The 21,896-nt window shown below is 43.9% G+C and overlaps 1 protein-coding gene across 6 annotated transcripts in view; it reads right to left on the bottom strand.

Annotated features, from left to right (window-relative positions):
• Positions 1 to 16,433: 16,433 nt before the first annotated feature.
• Positions 16,434 to 21,896, bottom strand: part of NR4A3 (nuclear receptor subfamily 4 group A member 3) — a 30,298-nt gene continuing 24,835 nt past the window's right edge. For all 6 annotated transcript variants that reach the window (XM_090049384.1, XM_090049380.1, XM_090049381.1 and 3 more), the window contains one exon: positions 16,434 to 19,589. In XM_090049384.1, the coding sequence (XP_089905510.1) occupies positions 19,327 to 19,589 (263 nt within the window). In that variant the 3' untranslated portion in view covers positions 16,434 to 19,326. The remainder of the gene's footprint in view (positions 19,590 to 21,896) is intronic.

Raw genomic sequence — 21,896 nt, 5'->3', positions numbered from 1 at the left:
CGAATCAAATCAGGAACCAAAACTTCACACAGCCCTAATAAATATATACAGTACTGTATATATATTCAAAGATACAGCAGTCAGTAATTTTATATACCCATCCCCATAAGAAAGATGTGTGCAGCACATACAACCCATAACAAATTATTGCCACTGTTACTGGCTGTATTATTTAGGTCTCAATGCTTTTCTGGTGAAAACTAGAAAATAGCTCCATTAAATTTAATAGATTTACCCAAATTTACTCCAGGCAGGGGATCAGGCCTTTTCTATTACATGGTGCCTTTCCCAGGAGGAGATATAGAGAGATGTCCTGGTGGTCCATGAATATATAATAGTTGACTGTGTCAGAGATTCAGATAGCTCTAACAGTCTCAGCATGGAACTTAGCAGAGGTGGCTGAATTATTTATTGTAAATAAATTATTGGATAAATTTAGCCCTCTTTTCTGTTCACAAATCATTCATGAACTGATCTGGAGTCCTGAGAATGGATTGATTTTCTGAGTACTCACCAAATAATTTAGAATAAAAAATGTTCAGTCTATGACTGTGAGCAGTTCACTTTGTCTGTTTGTGACATATGATTCGGTCACTGATATCATGGTATTTTTTTCTGTTCCCCAAGTCTTTACTGCAGCACGAATAGCTAAAACAAGAGCATAACAAATATGAAGAACAGCCATTCCCCAATATTTACTCAAATAGTAGCTCACAAATAGTAGGTCAAAAGGGGCCAATTCAACAGCCATTTAGAATTCAAATAAATGTTCATGCATATTGTTATTTCAGCATTTAACCATTTCTAGACTTTAGTGCTCCATCAGAGCACCTAGGAGACAGAGGGTGCATTTACACATGACGCTATGTCAGTGCAGCGATACACTATGGTAACATAGCATCCATGGGTGTCTACATGTGACCAACACCTGCTTCACCATAGCAGTGTGCTCCCCCTTTATAGTCTGCAACTATGGTGAAGTAACTGCTAAAAATAACCATGCCGCACATACGGCTTAGTACAGGCAGTTATTGCATCGTGTTTTAGTACTTCCAAAAAGAAGTACTAAAATGGCACAGTAACAACATCGCTGTAGGGCAACATGTAGATGAGCCCAGAGGGTAGTGCATCCAGTACCATATCTTGTCTGACTGATGTCCACTTGGATGGGATACTGAAAGTTGTCAGGGAATTGATGCTTCATACATTCAAGACCAGAAGAGACTGGCAAATCGTCTAGTCTGATCTCAGCACAGAGGGCCACTAAATTTCACTTAGTATTCCCTATATTGAGCTCTTGATAACTTGGGTTAGATCTCATTTCAGACTTCAGGAGACTAAACTGCTGTATACTATTGATGCCTTAGCTCCCTATAATGACAAGGAACTGATTGAGATCAACCCAGATTATCCTTCTAGGTGATCTGTACTTCATGCTGGAGAAGCAAGGGTTTGGGGTTTTTTTTTTGATCTTTAATTGGAATAAATGCATATTTGAGAGAGAAGTTAGACAAGCTTTTGGGCACAAAGTTCAGGAACCTGAAGAAGTGACCTGAAGAAAGGCACATTGTGCCAAAAGCTTATCTAACATCTCTTCCAACTATAATGTTGGTCCACTAAAAGACATCACCAAAAAAACTTAGCTTCTCACATATTTCTTGGACTATAATGGCCACAACAACATTCCAACCGTACTGGAGAGGTAGGCAAGGAAGAAAAAAGACCCCCACCAATTTGATCTGAGGGAAAACTTTCTGACCCCAATCTGCTGATCAATTTGATCTGAAGCATCTGAACAAGACACACCAACATGTGGAAAACAGTTTCTTCTGTACCATGTTAGAGTACTGGCCACCTGCTTGTTAGATCCTACCCCATCTTCTTTGTGGCCAGTTCTTTATGATTTGGGGGAAGGTGGTGGGGGGACCCAGAATACATCTGGCCTGTTGCACATGAGGAAAAAAATGGCCTCCTGATGCAGTCAGTGTGGTAGAGGTGATATCTTTTATTAGACCAACAAAACAGTTGCAAAAAAAAAATCTTTACTTGCAAGCTTTTGGGCAAATGCACACTTCCTTAGGCATAGGAGAATGCAAAGATTGTAAAGTTTCTCTCAGGTAGAAATGCAAATTCATATTGTACAGGAGAGCTGGAGGGTGATGAAAAGTTCATTTTATGCAAATTTGGCTCAGATAAAGGTTAAAGCAGTTTATTTACCTCAAAGGTGTCTGATGGCAAGCAGGATGTTGAATTTTGCTTCTTTCTTGGTAAGATGTGACAGAGACGGTATCTTTTATTAGACCAACTAGACAGTTGCAAAAAAAAAAAAAAGCTTTCAAATAAAGAATTTTTATTGATTTCTACTACTTTCAGACCAACACGGCTACAACTAGTATCCCTACAAGCTTGATGCAGAATTTCCTGTTCACTCCATGGCCTAAAAAGTCGGGAATGAACAAGGGGATTCATAGATTCACAGAGGCTGCAAGGCCAAAAGGGACCACCAAGATTCTGCTTCCCTCCATTGCCTGGAGAGGCTATACAATGTTTTCCAAAAACTGGATTAAAGCAAATCTTTTATAAAGATATGAATCTTAATTTAAAGACCAGGACAAGAAAGTTCACTGTCTTCCATGGTAAGCTGCTCTAATGTCTAATCACCCTCACTGCTAGGAAGTTATATTTAATTTCAAGGTTGAATTTATCTAACTTCAACTTCCAGGTACTGGTTCTTATTAAGCATTTGTGATAACACTGTTGGGTATTTTTTCCATGTATAATTACCTCTTCACTATGACAGACAAGATTCTTTGGGTAAATCTATTATCTTTTATGAAACCAACTCAAATAGTTGGAAAAATTCTCCTTAGCAAGCTTTCAGGCACAAACGCCTTTCATCAGGCTGAGGAAGCATCTGCAGATGGTCTGTGCTCTTCCTGGATGGAGTGGTAAAGCAGCCAGAGGCCAGTATGTATGCAAGAAAGCCAGTCAGTCAGAATTTAAATTGAGGTGGTCAGTAGGTGAGAGAAATTGAGGGGTCGGGGGAAGGGGGAATGAAAGTAGCTGTAGTCAAAGGATGAGAGACAGGAGGTTGGGGGGTGGGAGAAGGGAATGAGAATAGCTGGTAAAAAGTGAAGGATTTACCTGGGGAGTCAGATATTAGGCAGGTTATAATGTATCATAAATCCAAAGTCTGTATTTAGTCCATGACTTTTTGTATCCAGGAGGTTGATGAAATGAAGTTCATGGGCTCGTCTGTGGAAGGTATTTTGTAAATTCCCTTTGAGGATTAGAACTGAGTGTTTGGAGCGAGAGTGGTTTTCTTGTGAGAAATGTCAACCCACTGGTAACTGGGTATTTTTGTCTTTGATAGATTTTTGGTGCATGTTCATTCTGGTGTGCAGTTGTTGTTTGGTTGTTCCTACATATTTTCCATCAGGATGAGATGTATTACATTTCTGGAGGTGCAGGCGTAAGACCCAGGAATATTGATGGTTCTGTTGTGGGGTGTAGTTAGGGTGGCTGTAACAGGGAACCCTGGCCCTGTTACCAAAAGGCAGGTTGAGGGTTCAGAGGGGAAGGAAAGACCCCAGACAAAAGAGAAAAGGGGGGGGGGTGTAACAGGGAACCCTAGCCTTCTTACCAGAAGACAGGTCGGCCCCTCTAAGATCAGGACTTTCTGGGCACAGTGCACTGGTAAGGTAGGGGTTAAAAGCTGAGCGAGGCCAGCTGGTCAGGTGACTGGAAGAGGGCTGGCCAGGACTATAAAACCCCTGGGCTGGGCCGCAGTTGGGGCTGGCAGCCAAGGGAGAAGGAGTGTGTGTGAGAGCTCAAAGGAAAGGCTGGGTGAGTGGTCCAAAGGCTGAAGGAGGGGAACTACTGAGGAGCCCAGAGAAGCAGCTGCAACCCCAGAGGAAGGACTGTAGCCAACGGTGGGGAGAGGAAGCATGACCCCTGAGTAAATGTAAGCTGGTGTGCTACCTTCTTTCATCATATTTCTCTGGTGGAGGTTATAGCCCATGGACAGACTGCTTATGGGGTTTTTTTTGAATAACACCAGTGGTTTGGGCGAGGCTAGTGGGAAAGGAGGAGGCCTCATTGGGACCCCACTACACCGTCAGGACCTGGTGCCAGTGTGGGTTCAGGATTTGGGGTGTACTGACCCCGGAGCCAGAGAAGGCACAGGATTCAGGGTACATAGGCCCTGGCACCAGTGTGGGTGCAGAATTTTGGGGTGTACAGACCCTGGTGCCAGAGGGCATGATCCTAAAAGGCCAGGGTGGTCTGGTGCACCTGAGGTGCAGTTTTGTTTTTCTTTTGGACTGGGACAGAGTGTATTCAGGGCTGTTCCCTTGTGACCCCCCTGGCTGTGAAGCTGGTGGCTGGGCCTCTGGGCCAGGGAGGCTGGGCTCCAGATTGGAGCAGAAAGGAGGGCTATGAGCCTTGAGACAAGGAAAAGGGCTAGAGCCTCAGGGTCAAACACTGTTTGGTGGGTTTTAGATGGGGAGGCCTAGCTAGAGAAAGGCAGGGGTCAAGGCCTGTGAAGGTAGAAGAACCCAATGTACGAAATATAATAGGCAGTCTTCTGCTTAAAAGAACATCAGTATAATAATTTTCCGTCAAGACGTGGCAGACGAGTAAAGAGTGGGACACAACAAACCTTAAAGGGGACTTCAAGGCCGCCCCATGTAGGGCGTGGATAACAGGGAAGATGGTGCTGGGAAAAGCAACCTGTTACAGTGGCCATCATAGAGGACATGCCAGTTTTCTGTTACTCTGCCCTCTGTCCTGTATTGATACAAAAGTGGATGCCTTTATGGGCCCCAGAATCCTACTGTTTGAACCCCACTTGGATCCCTCCATTCAGGTTGCCTATTCCGCCTTCATTCTAAGCTGCATAGCTCCTTGAGCTGTTTCCCCCTTACGGGTGTGGTCCCACCAGGACCTTTGGCTACACTGGCCCTGGCCCCACATCCAGGACAATCGGAACCCCAGGCCCTCAGCTCTGGGTGTCCCCCATGGTGGGCCCCTGGCCCTTTGACCCTTCCGGTCCTTGCCCCAGCATCGACCAGTCAGGGGATGTCAAGACAGGTTTCTAGGTCTATCACCCGACTCTCTCGGTGGGGTCCACCTTCCGGACTCTACAAGAGGGTAACCCACCTGATTGTGGGAGCTGGGGTTAAGGCACCCTGACCCACCTTACACTGGGGTGGTAACTGGCCTGGCATTTCCTGGGGGCTCCCGCACCACTGAGAGCCCCAGGAGGCCACCCACTCCTGGCAGGATGCAGTTTTAGGTCATGCCGAGGACTAGGAGCCTCCTGACCATGCTCTACAGCTCCTTCCTTACCTCCAGAGTGTTCTGTGAAGCCTCGCGGCCAGGTGATGTTGCTGCGCTTCCAGCCAGCAGCAAAATGCCCTGTTTATATGGGCAGCCAGAGCTCTAAATTGGCTGCCGCAATTAAGCACGTGCTGGTTGCTTGGCCTCGGGTCTTAAAGTGGCAGGCACAAACAGTGCCCTGCCACAATGTTGGTCTGTGGATTTCTTGTATATGGTGGTCTGTATTGTACCATTCTGGATAGTGACCATTGTAGCTAAAAAGTGAATGTTGGTATTGTAGTATTCCACAGAATAGTCTGATAGAGGGGTTCTGCATGTTGAATTTCTGATGGAAATCAATCAGTTTGTAGGTTTTCAGTCCAAATGATGAAGATGTCATCAACATATTTTAGATGTAGCAAGGATTTGATGGTACAGTCCTTGAGGAATTTTTCTTCCAGGTCACTCTTGAAAAGGATGTCATACCATCTCTTTGAAAAGGATGTGGGGTCATTTGGGTGCCCGTAGTTGTGCCCATGGGACTATGTGGGGGGGTGCAGGTACCCAAAAATTCACCATAGCCCCTGCTCTCAATGCTGCCACCTGGCCCGATTGCAGTGCAGCACAGAGCAAAGCAGACCTCTGTGAAGAGTGCGGTGCTGCCATCCAGCCCCAGCCTGCCCCACTGCAGATCCCGGGGGTAGGGGCAGTGGAAGGGGAAGGTAGTGCCATGCTCTTCACAGTGGTGATCTGTCTGCTTTGTGCTGTTCTGTGCTGCACTGCAGTGCTGGGAGCAGGGGCTATGGCAAATTTTCAGGTGCCTGCAGCCCTCTATGTAGCTCAGCTCCCAGTGCCACCCAGCCCCAGCCTGCAATGGCTGCTGGCCCAGCCAGCATACAGATCTGGGGGCACAAGCCCCCCATGCCCTGCCAGGCTGTGTAACCCCCATCCTTGCAGCCCCTGGATTAGCTGTTTGTGGCTTCATCCCCCACCCTGGCTGTGAAGGGCCTGCCTCTGCTCCAGCATCCCTCCCTCCCCCTCTCACCTGTGTCAAGGGGCTCTGCCACAAGGCCCTAGTGACCCTGATGGCAGCAGGGCTTTTTTTTTTTTTTTTTTTTAAGTGCTGGGAGGCTAGGGCCAGGTGGGGCAGCCATCAGAGGACCTGGGGGTACAAGCAGTGGCTGGGTTCGGGTGGGGCAGCCACTGGGGGGGTTGCAGGAGTCAGTGGGGGCTGGGGCTTGGGTGGGGCAGCAATCTGGGAGGCTGGGAGAACAAGCTGGTGTAGGGCACATGGGCCCTGCGGAGGGGGGTGGTAGTTCCTGCAGGGGCCATGTGGCCCCTGTTAAGGGGGGTTGTAGCCCCTGTTGAGGGAATGTAGCCCCTGTCGGGGAGTTGTAGCCCTGTGAGGGGGGCAGTTTGTGAGCTCTGTGGGAGGCCTGTGCCCTGCAGGGGGCAGGGGACCCACCCTTCCTGAGCAGCCCCCCTCCACAGCCCCACCATGATCCACCCACACCTATCCACACATCCCACAGCCCCCCACATCCCTCCACAGCCATCCACATCCTCCCTCCCCTCTTCCCAGCCCACTTCTGCAAACCACCCCCGCCCCCCAGCACACACCCTACATGCCAAACTGCCAGACAGGATGAGACCTGCTGGCAGGAGCTGTGGCTGCAGAAGCAACTGTCCCCATATCCTGGTTAGTGAAGGGGTCACAGGGAGCTCAAACTGTTCTATGGTAAGTAAACCAAAGGCAAGCAGCAAAACATATAGGTATTTAGAATTCATTTTATTATGATGATAGAGACACTGGTAGGCTTCCAAATTGCTTTAACACTGTAGATATATCAATAAAACATCGCCCAACTGATCACTGTCTCTCTGTCTCTGTCACTGTCTCTCTCTATATATAATGGTCTTTTGTTTTAATTGTGGAGGAACACGGATTTCAGGGTATCTTACACAGTGACTTTGGGATATTTTTATCAGGGGTTTTTCAGTTTTCCAATAGGGAACACCAGAATTCCTGCTAGGGAGGCAAGTGGCAGGACCAAGGCAGAGGAGCCTGCTCACAGAGCTGGTATCTTGGACCCAGCTGAAGGTGGCTGATCTCCTGGCCAGTTGAGACTGGGAGGACATGCTTTGACAATTCAAAGCAGGCCACCACACTGGGAACATCTTCTGGGCGATAGCTGCCCAGATGGCCGGGCAGGGGCACATGTAGCAGTAGTGCCGTACCAAGGCCAACTCTGCAGCCACAGCCCACTGGCAGTGGGCCCAGAAGGGCAGATGCCTCTACTGGCTGTGCAGTCCCCATCTGGGTCTGGCAGGTATGCAGCAGGTCACAGCCTGGCAGCAGCCCCCACAGCCAGACTGCTGCAGTGGGTAGAGGGTTCAGGGAACTCTCAAGGCTGCTTCAGCAGTCCAGCTGACACAAGGAGTAGTGTCCTCAGATGCCAATTGATTGGGCCCCAGAAGCTCCTGTCTATTTGTATCTTCCATATTAACATGGGCTTTCAGACCCACCCACTAATGGCCAAAGGGTGAACGATACAACTAATTTCTTGGGACAACAAAAGCAAAAACAGGATAGGAGTGATGTGGGGGTCAAAAGGTCAAAATGTTAAAATACATTCTCCAGAGAGGGACACCAAGCAGAGCCCCCCCGGGCTGCACCCCAGTCCTCAAAGGCATCCAACAAGGTGGATACTGCCCACTGGTGCTCTGCCTGGAACATGCTTGGACAAGTGAGAGGAAAGTGGCTCTGCAGTCTCCAGGCACCAGAGCCTCCTTCCTGATCAAGTGCAGGGTCCACTTGACCGTGGCCAGGAGGAGGTTGACCAGGAGGTCCCAGGACTTGGTGGGGCCATGGATGGGGTGACCAAAAACAGAAAGGTGTGTGTGGGGGGGAAATTCAACCAGAACCTCAGAAGGAGTTTCTGGAGGTGGAGGGGCTGCAGCCTGGTGCACTCAAGGGTCATGTGCACCAGGCTCTCCACATACATGCCCATGGTGATGGCTCCATGGAAGAGCCACCAGCTGAGGTCCCCAGTGGCTTGTGAGATGAGGATGGACTACAACTTCAGCCCCTGGGGTGCCCCAATCATATCCTCACCAATCAGGTCTTGTCCCAGAAGCTCCTAAGAGTGAGTAGCCCTGAACTACTTGCCAGGGCAGCTTTTTGTACTGATGGGGCCAAGACAGGGTAGCTTTTTACACTGCTGGGGCCAGCACAGGTACTGGCCCCAGGTTCTAGCTCCTCTTGGCTGCAGATCCAGAAGGAGCCAGGTAGGGTTATTTTGCTCCAACTGGCACAATTTGCCCCACACTAAAGTGCATGTCCAGACATGTGCACTGAGGCAAAAAGCCCTGCTCAAATTTGCGCCACTTCTATTTGAGCTGCTGCAAGCGCACATGCCTGCTATGACTTGATACCCTCTGGGTTAGAATACAGGGGGAATGTGGTGAAGGGGATATAATGGTAGGAGTCTATTACAGACCTCCTAACCACGAGGAAGATCTTGACCGTGAATTTGCTAGGGAACTGGCAGAAGCTGCATGCTCTTGATACATGGTTGTCATGGGAAACTTCAACTACCCTGGCATCTCATGGGAAGAGCATTCTGCCAAATCTGATTGGTCACGAAGCTTCCTCACTTGCATTGATGAACTTTACTTGTCTCAGGAAGTCTATGGGCCAACAAGAGGTAAGGCACTGCTGGATCTGGTACTGACCAAAGGGGATGATCTAGTGAGTGACCTGAGATTTGAAGGGAAACTGAGAGACAGTGATCACAAGTTGATCACTTTCTCTATCCATTGCAAAGCTGGCAAATCAGTCAGCAGTGCAGAAATCCTCGACTTTAGGAATGCCAACTTTTACAAGCTCAAGAGGCTGGTTGCTGAGGTCCTGAGAGGCCATGATCAGACAGAGAGGGGAGTCCATGATGAGTGGTTGCTCCTTAAGAATGTGATACTTGAAGCACAAGGGAAGTCCATCCCAGCCCATACAAAAAGTAGCAAAAGGGCTGGGTGATCCCCTTGGCTAAACAGGGAACTCATGGACTTCCTGCATCTGAAAAGAGAAGCCTATAAGGGATGGAAGGCAGGTAACATCACCAAGGAGGAGTATTCAGCACTGGACTGCACCTTTAGGGAGCAAACTAGGAAAGCCAAGGCTGAAACTGAACTCAAACTGGTTATGGAAATCAAGGACAATAAAAAGTTCTTCTTCAAATACGTGGGTAGTCGGAAGAAAAACAAGGGCAACATTGGACCCTTGCTAAACGAAATGGGGCAGCTGGCACCTAACACCCAGTAAAAAGCTAATCTCCTTAACAATTACTTTGCACCAGTATTCCACCAGCTCAAGGTAATCACCCTGCCTAACAAGATGCAGGCTTGCCAGAGTATGAGCAAACATACGCCCATCATTGGCGAAGATCTCGTGACAGAACACCTTGAAAGCTGGACATCCACAAATCGGCTGGCCCAGAGTGCTAAAGGAACTGACTGACATCATAGCATGGCCAATGGTGAGGATATTCAAGAACTTGTGGCGCTTGGGCGAGGGGCCTGATGATTAGAAGAGGGCCAATGTGGTGCCTATCTTCAAGAAAGGGAGGAAGGAAGATCCAGGAAACTACAGGCCAATCGGTATGACCTCTGGTAAGATTTTGGTAAGAACTTGGAAAAAATCATCAAAGAAACCATTAATGACAGGCTAATGGAAGGCAACATTCTGAGAGAGAGCCAACATGGCTTTGTTGCAGGTAGGTCTTTCTTGACCAACCTTATTTCCTTCTATGACCAGGTGATGAATTACCTGGACAAAGGAGAAGAGGTAGATATCATATATTTGGACTTCAAAAAAGCCTTGGTCTTCTGTGATGTTCTCATGGTAAAACTGGGGAACTGCGGCCTCAACAACCTTACAGTCTGATGGCTGGGGAACTGGTTTCGTGGTCAAATCCAGAGAGTGACAGTCGATGGAACCATATCAATGTGGTGCATGGTGACCAGTGCTGTCCCCCAGGGTAATATACTTGGACCAGTAGTTTGTGACCATTTGACCTTGTCATCCCTTGGGGCACTCTGGTGAATAGGCGTTCCCCCAGATCCTGATGTACACACCTTATATACTTATAGGCAGCCACCAGGTCCCCCCTGAGCCTGTGCTTTTCCAGGCTGAAGAGTCCCGTAGCTCTCAGCCTCTCCTCATAAGACCTGTTTTCCTGCCCTCTGATCATGCATGTGTCTCTCCTCTGGACTCTCTCAAGTTTCTCCACATCCTTTTTAAATTGTGGAGCCCAGAATTGGACGCAGTACTCCAGCTGTGGCCTCACCAAGGCTGAGTACAGGGGAAGAATGACATCCTGGGATTTGCTTGAGAAGCATCTATGGATGCATGCCAGAGTTTTGCTCGCTTTACCAGATGCAACTTCACACTGGTGGCTTGTATTCATCTTGTGGTCAATTATGACCCCCAAGTCCCTTTTGGCCATGGTGCTAGCAAGCGTAGCACTGCTGAGCCTATAAGCATGCTGCAGGTTTTTCTTCCCAAGGTAGAGTACCTTGCATTTTTCTATGTTGAACACCATCAGGTTTTTGTCCCCCCATTTTCAGGATCGTCATCCTGTCCTTGGATGTGGATGCTTTACCCCAAAGTTTGGTGTCATCGGCGAACTTGGCCAGTCTGCTTCTGATACCAATATCTCCATCATTAATGAAGATGTTAAAGAGTATAGGCCCAAGGACAGAGCCCTGGGGACCCCGCTGGTCACGGCGCACCACAATGATTGACTTCTGTTAACTATCACTCTCTGGGTCCAACCTCAGAGCCAATTCCCCAGCCAGCAGATTGTGATGTAGCCAAGGCCGCAGTTGGCCAGTTTTTCTATGAGATGATCATAGGATACCAGATTGAAGACTTTTTTTAAAATCAAGATATATGACATCAATCTCTCTCCTTTGTCCAGGTGATATGTCACGTGGTTGTAGAAGGAGATGAGATTGGTCAGGCAAGACTTACCCGCAACAAACCCGTGCTGGCTATCCCCCAAGATGTTGTCGTCAGGTAGTTTGTCTTTGATAACTTTTTTCAAGATCAGCCTGATGGGTCTGTAGTTCCCCAGATCTACTTTACTCCCTTTCTTGAAGATAGGCACCACACTGGCCTTTTCCCAATCTTCAGGCACTTTGCGTGAGCACCATGAGCTCTCGAAGATCTGTGCCAGTGGCTGAGTTATGACGCTTGCCAGCTCCTTAAGTACCCTGGGGTGTAAACGGTCTGGGCTGCCTGACTTGAAGGTGTCCAGCCTCTCAAGGCATTCCTTCACATGGTCTACATTGATGAAGGGTAAAACAGTTCTCCCTCACTCTGGCCATCCGGTACCATATTGAGCAGGGCCATCCCTTGGGGCTGGTGAAAAACAGACATAAAACACCCATTAAGCAGGTTGGCTTTTTCCTGGGTGTCAGTTTTCCCATATGGTTTAGCAGGGGTTCAATGCTACCTTTGCTTTTCCTCCAGCTCCCCACATATCTAATAGGGCCCTCAGCTCCTCTGCCTTTACCTTTCATGTTCTTAGTATTTCAGATACTGCATCTGGTAGTTGTGGGTGAGGGTTTGCAGTGGTGACTTTGGGGAAACTTTGAATAAATGATTTCTTGTGAATGCAGGAGATTAGATTCAAAGGCTCACTAGGCCCACAAGTTTCTTTTTAATAGGCAATATGATTCACTCCATAGTGTTTTCCTTCCAGAGGACGGTGGTTCCAATTTGGATGAGTCCCTAAAAATAGGGATGTCCAGCTTCTAAGCAGCCAGGCTCACACACCCCCTGGGCTGGACCAGTGGGGACCATATGCTGTGTGGGCTGCACTAGCACAAGCCACAGGCCCCCCAGGCTGCACCCACAGGCTGTGGTGCCCCAGCATCACCCTCAGCTCCTCAGGTGCAGATTCCATTGCTGCATTATATCATGTAGGGGCCATAGCCTGCAGTCAGAACCACGCTGCACTGCACCACCTCCTGGGATGCGGACAGGAAGTGGAAGCTGGAGAAGGGAAGGAGAACCTGGAGACCCCGGTTGCTGCTGCAGGGAGTGGTGGCTGGGTGGGAGACTGCGTGCCACAAATTAACTCTTTATGGGCCACATGTGTTTCCTGGACTGGATAGCCCTGCCTTTAAAAATTGCATTAGATTTCAGTAGCTGTGCCATCAAGAGAGACTGTTTAGTCTTTTGCTCTTACTTTTACTGATGGTGTTCATATGTGAATGCTATTGCTAGGCCTCGGTACCATCACTTTCAATTTTTGTACAGTTGTGTTGCACCAAAATATGTAAAACTTCACAGTGTAGGAAATGGAGCTTCAAATAAATACAGCTGGATCCCGTAATTATTCCTGAAAGAGTGTATGCATGTGCTTGTGTGCACAGAGAGTAGAGGGAGAGGGAAGGTTGCAATATTAAGAGTGGGACTTGGGGACACTGGGAAAGAACTGTATTTGGAATCTGGAAGTCAATCTGAAGAGAAGGGAGTAAGGAGGAAGGAGTAAAGTGGGGAGTTGTGTGGGGTTGGAATGGGAACATTCATAAGTTCTGGTTATTTGAACTAAACCTTTGAAATATGCTCAGTTACGGTCACAATCCAGCACTGGTGAGATCAAAACAAATGGGACCCCTCTACAGAAATGGAAATGAACAAATCCTTGTTTAAACCCATGTATCTTCAGTTAATTAGGATACAGAGTATGATAAATCATGAGAATCACATGAAACACTTACAAAGTGAGTTTGTGTTTGTCTGTTACATTTGAAAGTTTCCCTTAAATCAAAATAGCTCTTCAACTCAATTTATTTATTCATTAGAAACAAGGTTTTCTTAAGGCACAGAGAAATTTAAGGCTTGTCTACACTAGTGTAGTGGGGGAATCCTGGCACCAGGAGGCCTGATCATGTCCAGCCCTTGGACCAAGGAGTTTGTCAGTGAGATTGCTTCAGGCTCATTTCCAGTGCCCGTTCTCAGGCTCCTGTAGACTGAGGGCTCAAGAACAGGTGCAGAAGGGTAAGTCCAGAGCAGCCATGCTGGTGAATTGCTTAGTGTGGAGTGTGCCTGTGTGGTCAGATGGGGAGCATGACCTAGGCCCCCTGTTAGCAGAGACCAGGGGTCAGTAATCTAAGGCCCATGGGTTACATCTGGCCCACAGAGCCATTGGATCTGGCCTGCAGATGTGGAGTTTCCGTGGCATTTGGTAATGGCGGGAGAGGGGGGGTGCCAGCAGCAGTTGCTTTCTTGGGCCACTGCAGGAAGAGGCGCTGCTGTGGGCACTGTCCCCATGGCACCATGGGGAAAGGTGATAGCAGCAGCAGGTGTGGTGGCTGCTGAGTCCTACCAACCTGTAACCTGAACTGGGTCCCTCACCTGCAGTTAAAAAGATTGCCAACCACTGGTATAGACAAATATAGTGAAAAAGTGTTATTTCCTGCTGCCTATTCTCTTTTACATCCTCAGGATCATGTATTCGCTATCAAAGTAGTTGCACTATGAAAAACAACTGTGTCATAATACACACAACAACTTAATAAATCTCATTGCTCATATGGGTAGAAGTCCAGCTTTCTATTTACAGCTGTACTACTACTAAAGTTAATGGAACTATTTCTGTAAATAAGGGCTGTTAGATCAGTGCCCAAGTATTACTGAAAAAGTGAAGGTTTGTGTTAAAAAGAAAACAAAATGTGTAACGTAGAATATAACATACATTTCTCTTGTAATTTAAGAAATAACAGTACTCATAACTTTTATACAGAAGTAGATTAGAGCTACAGGTCTCAAATATTCTATTTACAGTTAAGACGTTGATTAAATAGCTCTTCTGGTGATATATGCATAATTTGGAATGTAAGAAACATTATTCTTTTTATCCGTTCATAATTAATGTTTAAGCCAGACTTTCAGTATTCCTAATTGTCAGCTTCCTTAGTTCAATAAACTGTGGGTGAATATCTCCTTTCTAAATACTCACTATTTCTTATGTAAATAACTGTAACCTACTTCAAGTGTTGGACTGAATCCTGTTTGCCTTGCTCACTCGATAGTCTCACTGATACCAGTAGCAATGCTTACCTGATGAGATAAGCACATGTAATTGTTTTATTTTAAGTCTAGTGGTATATTTTCTTTTCTTGTTGTTTTCCTTAGAACTGGGCAGAGCAGACATTTAAATGCAGAGCACAAGATCAGGAGTGAGGAGAACTGGATTCTGTCCCAGCTCTGCCACCAATCTGCTGCATGGCCTTGGGCATGCCACTTCCTCTGCCACTCCATTGTCTGCCTTTTGTATTTAGACTGTACATTCTTCAATGTTTATAGTCTTGAGTACAACAACTAGCAAAATAGGGTCCCAATCTCTGATGTGGCCTCTAGGTGCTGCTGTAATACAAATCATTTTTACTTACGGCATATTATAGGGTACTCTCCTTGTTTTAGGACCTGTGACTTGTGTCCTTGTGTATGAGGGTTTGAAGTGGTGATTTTGGGGATTCCTTGCGTAAATGATTGCCTGGGAGTGCAGGGGCTACACTTGATGGCCGAGGAGGCCATTGCCATTGCTATGATCCTATATTCTTAATTAATTAAAACGTAAGTTGGATGTCCCTCTATCAAAAGATATGGCAACCAATTCTGACTTGAAATTCAGTAGGAATTTGGGGCATAATTTGCTGCATTTGAAGGAACTGTTAATTTAAAAGCATAAGAAGTAAAGGAGAGCAGCTCTTAGCTTCCATGGGGAAAATCAGGGCTTGGAAAAGTAAACTACTTTTTGTAAAGCAGTTGACTGATCTGAAATTTCCAGAACAGTTCAGAATTACAGGACTGTGTTTTGATGTCCCTGAGGACTCCCTGAAATGGGACTTTTGTCTCAAATTTGAAAGCAATTGGTTCTGAATCAGCACGTTGCTGCTTTGTTGAGATGACGTAACTACTGGCTGCCACAGAAGCAATGGAGGGTATGTTTACACTGACATACAATGTGTTTTAGCTGGGTGGGTCTGGAGCACATCCTGCTCATCACTTCCACAGACACACTCCAAGCCAAGAAGCATGCCGGTGAGGCTGCTCTGGGAAGCCCCTCTGAAGCTGCTATTATAATTTTGTTTTCCGCCATGCTTGAGAGCAGCTGCTGGGGTAGCATGGTTATTTTCTTGAACTTCCACCCCTCCCCTTCCCACCCCAGCAGAGTTAATTAGCCTGCCTGAGTGCCTTACTGTGGCAGGTACATTGACCCAGGTCAGAAATGTAACTACTTCCAGCTTCCAGGGCCTGTGATGCACCTGGGATGGAGTCCTGGATCTAGCTCCCTGGAAGTTGATTGCCTTAACTATTTGAATGCATTATGCATTAGGAAAATTCTGAGCTGAAAATTGTTTTTTGCCTCTTTCATTAACAAGCTTAGTGTTATTTAAAAAAATGATGATTACAAAAATTCTAGTTCTGAAGATTTTTCATGCTCTGTTTTGTCACATTTAATTAGTAATAGTTTCTCACTGAGACATGCCACAGCCATTTGTAGTTATGGACATACTAAAGCAATGGCAGGTGTCTTTTAAACCTATGTCAAAAATGCAGTAATGACTAAATAGGTTAATTTGGTATAGACAAGATTTGCTTTCCTCCAAAGCCAGTGCATGCTGAGGAAAGGGAATTGCTCTTTTTAAAAGCACTGCTGGCATATTCTTCCCGGCTTTGTTGATTCACAGGGTTGCAGAATAGGGCCGTGCTCTTCTTTTAAGTTGGCCTAGCTAGCCTGCTTTTTCTGGGTGTACAGGTACTCAGAGGAAGAAGAGACTCCATGTGCTCTGCTCCCTTCATAGTGTTTTCTCACAGAGGCAAGGCCTCAGTATCCGAGAAGGATGTTGTAACTACTTAGTGTAGATTTTTCTTTATTTTGTTTAAGGCTACTTTAATTTAAGTTAAAGTTAAGCATGCTTCCAAAACTTTTTCTACTTTTAAGATTCAAGTCAGCAAATTTTTGATGTCCTATAACTGATAAGAAAGTCACAGCAGATTGTAGCAGAATTAAGCATATCTGTTCAAGACACATGGGGGCTCTGAAAAAGATGTTATTCAATTTAATCATTTTAATTTACATTGTATATGTACAAGAACATCATTTCTTTCAACCCACAGGTTAACACAAAAAAGCACTGCTGTTAGCGGAGCAGAGAAACTTTTGAAACACTCTGTTGTCTGAAATAAAAGCAAGGCACTCTCCTTTAACAGCTGATATAGTCCTGAATTCAGCCTGCAAAAAAGGCATGTTCACACTGAGAGAGCTCTAACAAAAGTAGCAGAATTATCTGCTTTAATTCTTTCTTTTGCTATCATGATTTGCCATTGATTGTACTGCATGAATAAATTTCATGAACTGAAATAAGTGTGAAGAACATTCCATAGATTACATGCTTTTGAATAGTATCACAGTTGAGAACATCTATGGAAGACTGAAGCACACTGGCTACATGACATCTAACATAGGGCTCGGGACCTGCTAGGAGCAACATCTGTCATAGGACATGTAGCTGGTTGCAACAAGAAGTCCTTTAATTGTACAATACTAATTTGTGTGAAAATATTTTTCAGTGAGCTAGTCCCGTTAGTGCTGCGAGCCCATGTCTGGGAGGTGAGGATGCTCAGCACTTCTCCAGATTTGTCTTTAAAAAGATGATTTCTTAAGGTAGGGGTGGCCAACCTGCAGTATGGGTGCTGTGAGGGGCATGGGCAACCTCTGTGTGGCACACAGGAGATCAGGGAGGGAGCAGGGAGCACAACAGCAGCTGGCTCAGGGAGCATAGGGAAGAAAGCAGAACACAGAGCAGCAGATCAGGCAGGGAATGCAGGACCAGGAGCAGAATGTAGAGCAGCAGGCTGGGCAGGGAAAGGGAATAATTTGTAGCATGCCTGCATAAAAGGTTGACCCCCACTGTCTTAAGAGACTTTGTATTTTACACAAGGAGACAGAAGTAAACATACCTTTGAAGTGTGTGTGTGTGTGTGTGTGTGTGTGTGTGTGTGTGTGTGTGTTATATACAAAAGTTCAGATTCAGTCAAAATATACTTGTCTTGTAGGTGAGGTGAAACACCAACCTACAAGAAACATGAGATTCTCTGATATTTAATTATGCTATTATGTTTGCACGTAAGCTTAAAAGTCAATACAAAAAGCAATACTCTTCCAAATATTTTCTGCAGGTAAGCTGGAAATATTAACTTTAGTGATTAAAAGTCTGTTTTCCTATTGACGCTACTAGAAATCTCAATATAAGAATAATTTTTCATAAAGCACATCAAAACATAAGTGATAAAATACCAGATAACTATTTTAAAACCATACAATGACTGATATCTGGGTTATCCTTTGCAGCAATTAGGCAATTCATTTGGCATCTGTTTGATTGTATAATTTAATTTCCATATAAACAGCATAGTTTAAAAAAAGACAAAAGCTAGAATGTTTAAAGCTAACAAAAGATACAGTGACATCAGATTGACATTCAAAAAATTTTTCTTAGCAAAATGACCAACAAAATTTTGATTTAATACAGTGCATATAAAGTTTTTTAGAACTAAAATCTTTACATATTATTTGAATTTAGCAAAACATGAGCAAGATTTTAATATCAAAGTGCTAAACAGTACTGCCTTAAAAGTCACTGCAAATAAACTGTAAAATAACTGCTTGTGAAGTGACAGATATTTTATATACAAATGGTTAATAAAAAGACATACACACAGATATATACATATATATACAGTTTATATATATGTATATAGTTCTCTAACTGCTGTAACTGAGTCAGTGTGAACACCTTAGTTACTCAGTGTAACACGGCTCCCGTGAGCTGGCAGTCATTGCAATAAATACAGGCAAAGCAATTACAATATACCATGCATACAAACATTTATACAAATAAAGACACTATGCAACAAATTATTTCATATTAATATGGCATCAACAGTATAAACATACAAAAAGGGGGTACGAACACGGAATGTTTTAAATGCAGCCCACTATATCCTTCCTAGCACTTACATTCATACTATTTTACAAGACTTGCTTCTTCTTCAAAACCATTTTATGTCTGTTAACTAACATGTTATCGGGATTATATTCTAAAATGTAACTGTCCCTGATGCTGACCCTGTATGTTCCAATCACTACTTACTTTTATTTCCTTATCTAAGGAACCAGTGCTCAACTGAATCACAATCTGTACCAGTGTTTTCCACACTAATTTGTCAGTATGTCACACTACATGGATTCAAGTTTGGGAAACTGTCATGTAAGTTAGTGCATTTAATTTTCTTACTGGATTTCTTCTGTTTTTATCTTCATATTAAAATAAATTAGTTAATAAACAAGACTTAGTAAGACAGCACTTTAAAAAATTGCACTTGAACATGGGAGCTAACAGCCATTGTCATTTTGCTATATCTAATTTATATGAAATACTCAATTGTATGTACTTTGTTAAAAAAAGTGAACTTTTGTTTAGTTTGTGCCAATATATGTGCCCTTGATACAGGAAGTATGCTAAAGTATTGTCACAAAACACATACTACCCTGGCAAACAACTATTTGTTGTTCTTGTTTTCAAACACACAGTTTTCTACCATTTTATTCCCCATATATAATGAGGTGTTAAACATTAGATTTAAAACAGTCATGTTAACCTTTTACTGCTGGGATAGCATCGTCCAAAAGTGCCATATTAGCAATTTAAAAAACCCCAAATCACACAAAAAAACCCCAAAACACACCCCCCAGAGAGTATTCGGCTAAGTTTTAGGCCTCAGACTGCAAGGAAAAAGCGCCACAAAAAGTCCTCATTTTAGGGCTGGAGTTGCTTTTCTGTTATGAAAATGCAGAAAAGTTAACTGTACGTGACAATCCATTTGCTTGCCCTGGTAGGCATCTGCCTTCCATGAGTGTTATCTGAGACTCAGAAGGGTAAGGTGTCCAGAAATAGCCTGTCAATGATGGAGGGGGGTGGCACCAAATCTTCCAGTTTCAGGTAAAAGATGCGCTGCAGTCCCAGTGTGCAGAGAGAACGCAAGTCAGAAAGAACACCCAGTACCTTAGGCTCTGCAGACTCAAGTGGTTGTCCTTTGTTTTGACAGCTGAAAGCTAAGTGGTCTTTCAAGCTGCTAGTGATCTTGTTGCATAGCTCTTCCACTTTCTTTGGTTCTTTTAATCCATGCCGTTCTACAGAATAATGGCAAAAGAAAATGTAAGCCTGCATCATTATTCCATGCTATAAAAATAAATTTGATACTTAATGGATGTTATCTACCTATAAATAAAAAGTACAGTCATTTACAAGACACACAGACTGTATGTAACTATATATAAAGTATGCGTGTCTTGTATATTATTGTACTATTTATTTATTTATTTATGGGCATATACATAGAGAGTGCGCATGTCTGTGTGCACAGAAACACGTAAGTGGGAGCATGTACACACACTTCTGGTAGAATATTAGTAGTGGCCGTGGTAGTACAATGTAATGTTGACTGACCTTTTTCATATAATAAGATTTAATGACTGCCCTTTCCTGCTAGCATTAAAAATATTTAGCAGTAGCTTTCAACTATAATTGAAATTATAATTAGTATATTGAATCTAAGCTACTGCTATATTTGCCACATTTTTTACAGAGTAAGACATAATTTAATTGGACGATTTTCTGGCAAAACTATCACAGAAGGTGGTTTGGAGATTTTCCTGCCTCCCTACCAGTTGTGAATGCTCAATAACTATGGCAACCATTATTTATTCAGTGAATTCAAGTGGGGATCAATATCTACTGCCAGCTCCATCAGAACTAGACCTGGAATTCCACTAGGAATTTACAGACTCTCTCATAAGAAACCAAAGACACCTCAACCATCCTTTGTTATTTTGATCATCTACTCCCTTTATGGTTTATTTATCTCTAAAAGGCTAGAGATAAAAGTAGTCTGAAAATCAACTATTTCCAGCTTCAAGAAAGCAACACATAAAGTAAAAAAGCTTCCATGCTATCCATCCCAAGATTTATGAAATTCCTAAAAACAAAACAATGACTTTTAGCTAAGCAGGGCTCCTTCCCTTTATCATCTGTTAAACTGTTTTAGAGAAGCTATACATCCTCAGTTTATTAAGTTTAAAGAGCAAACTTCAGATTCATATTTAATTAAAAACAGTCTTTCTGCAAGCAAAGGGTAAGTTCTACATTATTGTTTACTTATCAGGATGCACTGGATGAATTAATGTAATATATTTCTGAACAATAATGTAAAATAATCTCAATGCATTTCAATTTGCCTTTGAATTTCAAATTCACAAGTAAGAAAGAATCTGTTTCATTACCAAAGATATGATAAAGTATATTTTAAATACAGTACTGCGAGGTGTAGGAAAATGCACATTAAATTTACTGGCAAACAGTATATACAGTAGTCACCTATAAACAACCAGCCAGTAAAAATGCTGAACAGAGGAGAAAAAGCAGAGGGCCGTGAAAGTTCTTATGTTCAGTGTACTCTCAACTAGCTGCCCCCTGTCCTCCTGCCAAGGTCATAATCCCTTTTATATACAGTTTATTCTCCTTGTCCAGCATCAGTAAGGATCTAATAAGAGGCAATGACTTCTGCCCACCTCCCTAAAAATGGGAGTCAGTGAAGACAGAAAATGTTCTTTGCCCCCCCAAAGCAGGGAGAATGTGTGTAGGATCTTTGAAGGGACTTCCCACACCTCTCAGGCAGATGTACATATGCGTGGATGTACCGTGAGGTATGGATGTTCTTAAATTCTCCCTGCAGTAGCTATTTGGTATATATGGCTTTTATGAACTAATTCAACACATGTTTGTGCAATAAGAGTAGCAAGGAGTCCAAGGGCCGAATCCTTCTCTCATTTTCATTTATTTTACGCATATGCAGCTTTGTATATTTCAGTGGAGCAAACTTCTCGGTTACACCAATTTAAGATCAAGCTGCAGATGTGTACATCTTTAGCCAGAAGCTAGTATGTTCTACTATTTAAGTACCAGCAGTCTGCCTTGTTATCTGTCAAATACCTGAAAAATATTCATCCAGGCAGCAATATATACTTCAAACATCTTTTTTTCACCTTCAAGGAATTAAAAAACCCCTAGATATTCGAAGTGACTTGTTTACATTATAACATGAAGTGTCAATGAATATTTAATGCATATCCAGTAAATTGTGCATAGTTTAATTATGTAAGCCTGACTGTACAGATCATGTAAATACTTCCACTGATGCAGCCATTAAAGAGCTGAGGGATTAAATATTTTATAAAAATGTAAAAATCTGCAGAGGATTTTTTAAAACAAGTCTTATAGGAAATTGTATAGAACGATAACTTAACTTCTTAGCCTTTGAAGAGCTCTTACCTTTTAATCTGTTTTGAGACTATATTTTTTTTAGCAATGTGAAATAAGACATATATATATATATATATATATATATATATATATATATATATATATATATATATATATAT

This window comes from Crocodylus siamensis, chromosome 5, assembly GCF_052110815.1.
Source record: "Crocodylus siamensis isolate JL-2025a chromosome 5, ASM5211081v1, whole genome shotgun sequence".
Classification (NCBI taxonomy): Eukaryota; Metazoa; Chordata; order Crocodylia; family Crocodylidae; genus Crocodylus; species Crocodylus siamensis.
The sequence above is the reverse complement of the archived record's forward strand: the minus strand, read 5'-3'. Positions and strand labels throughout refer to the sequence as shown.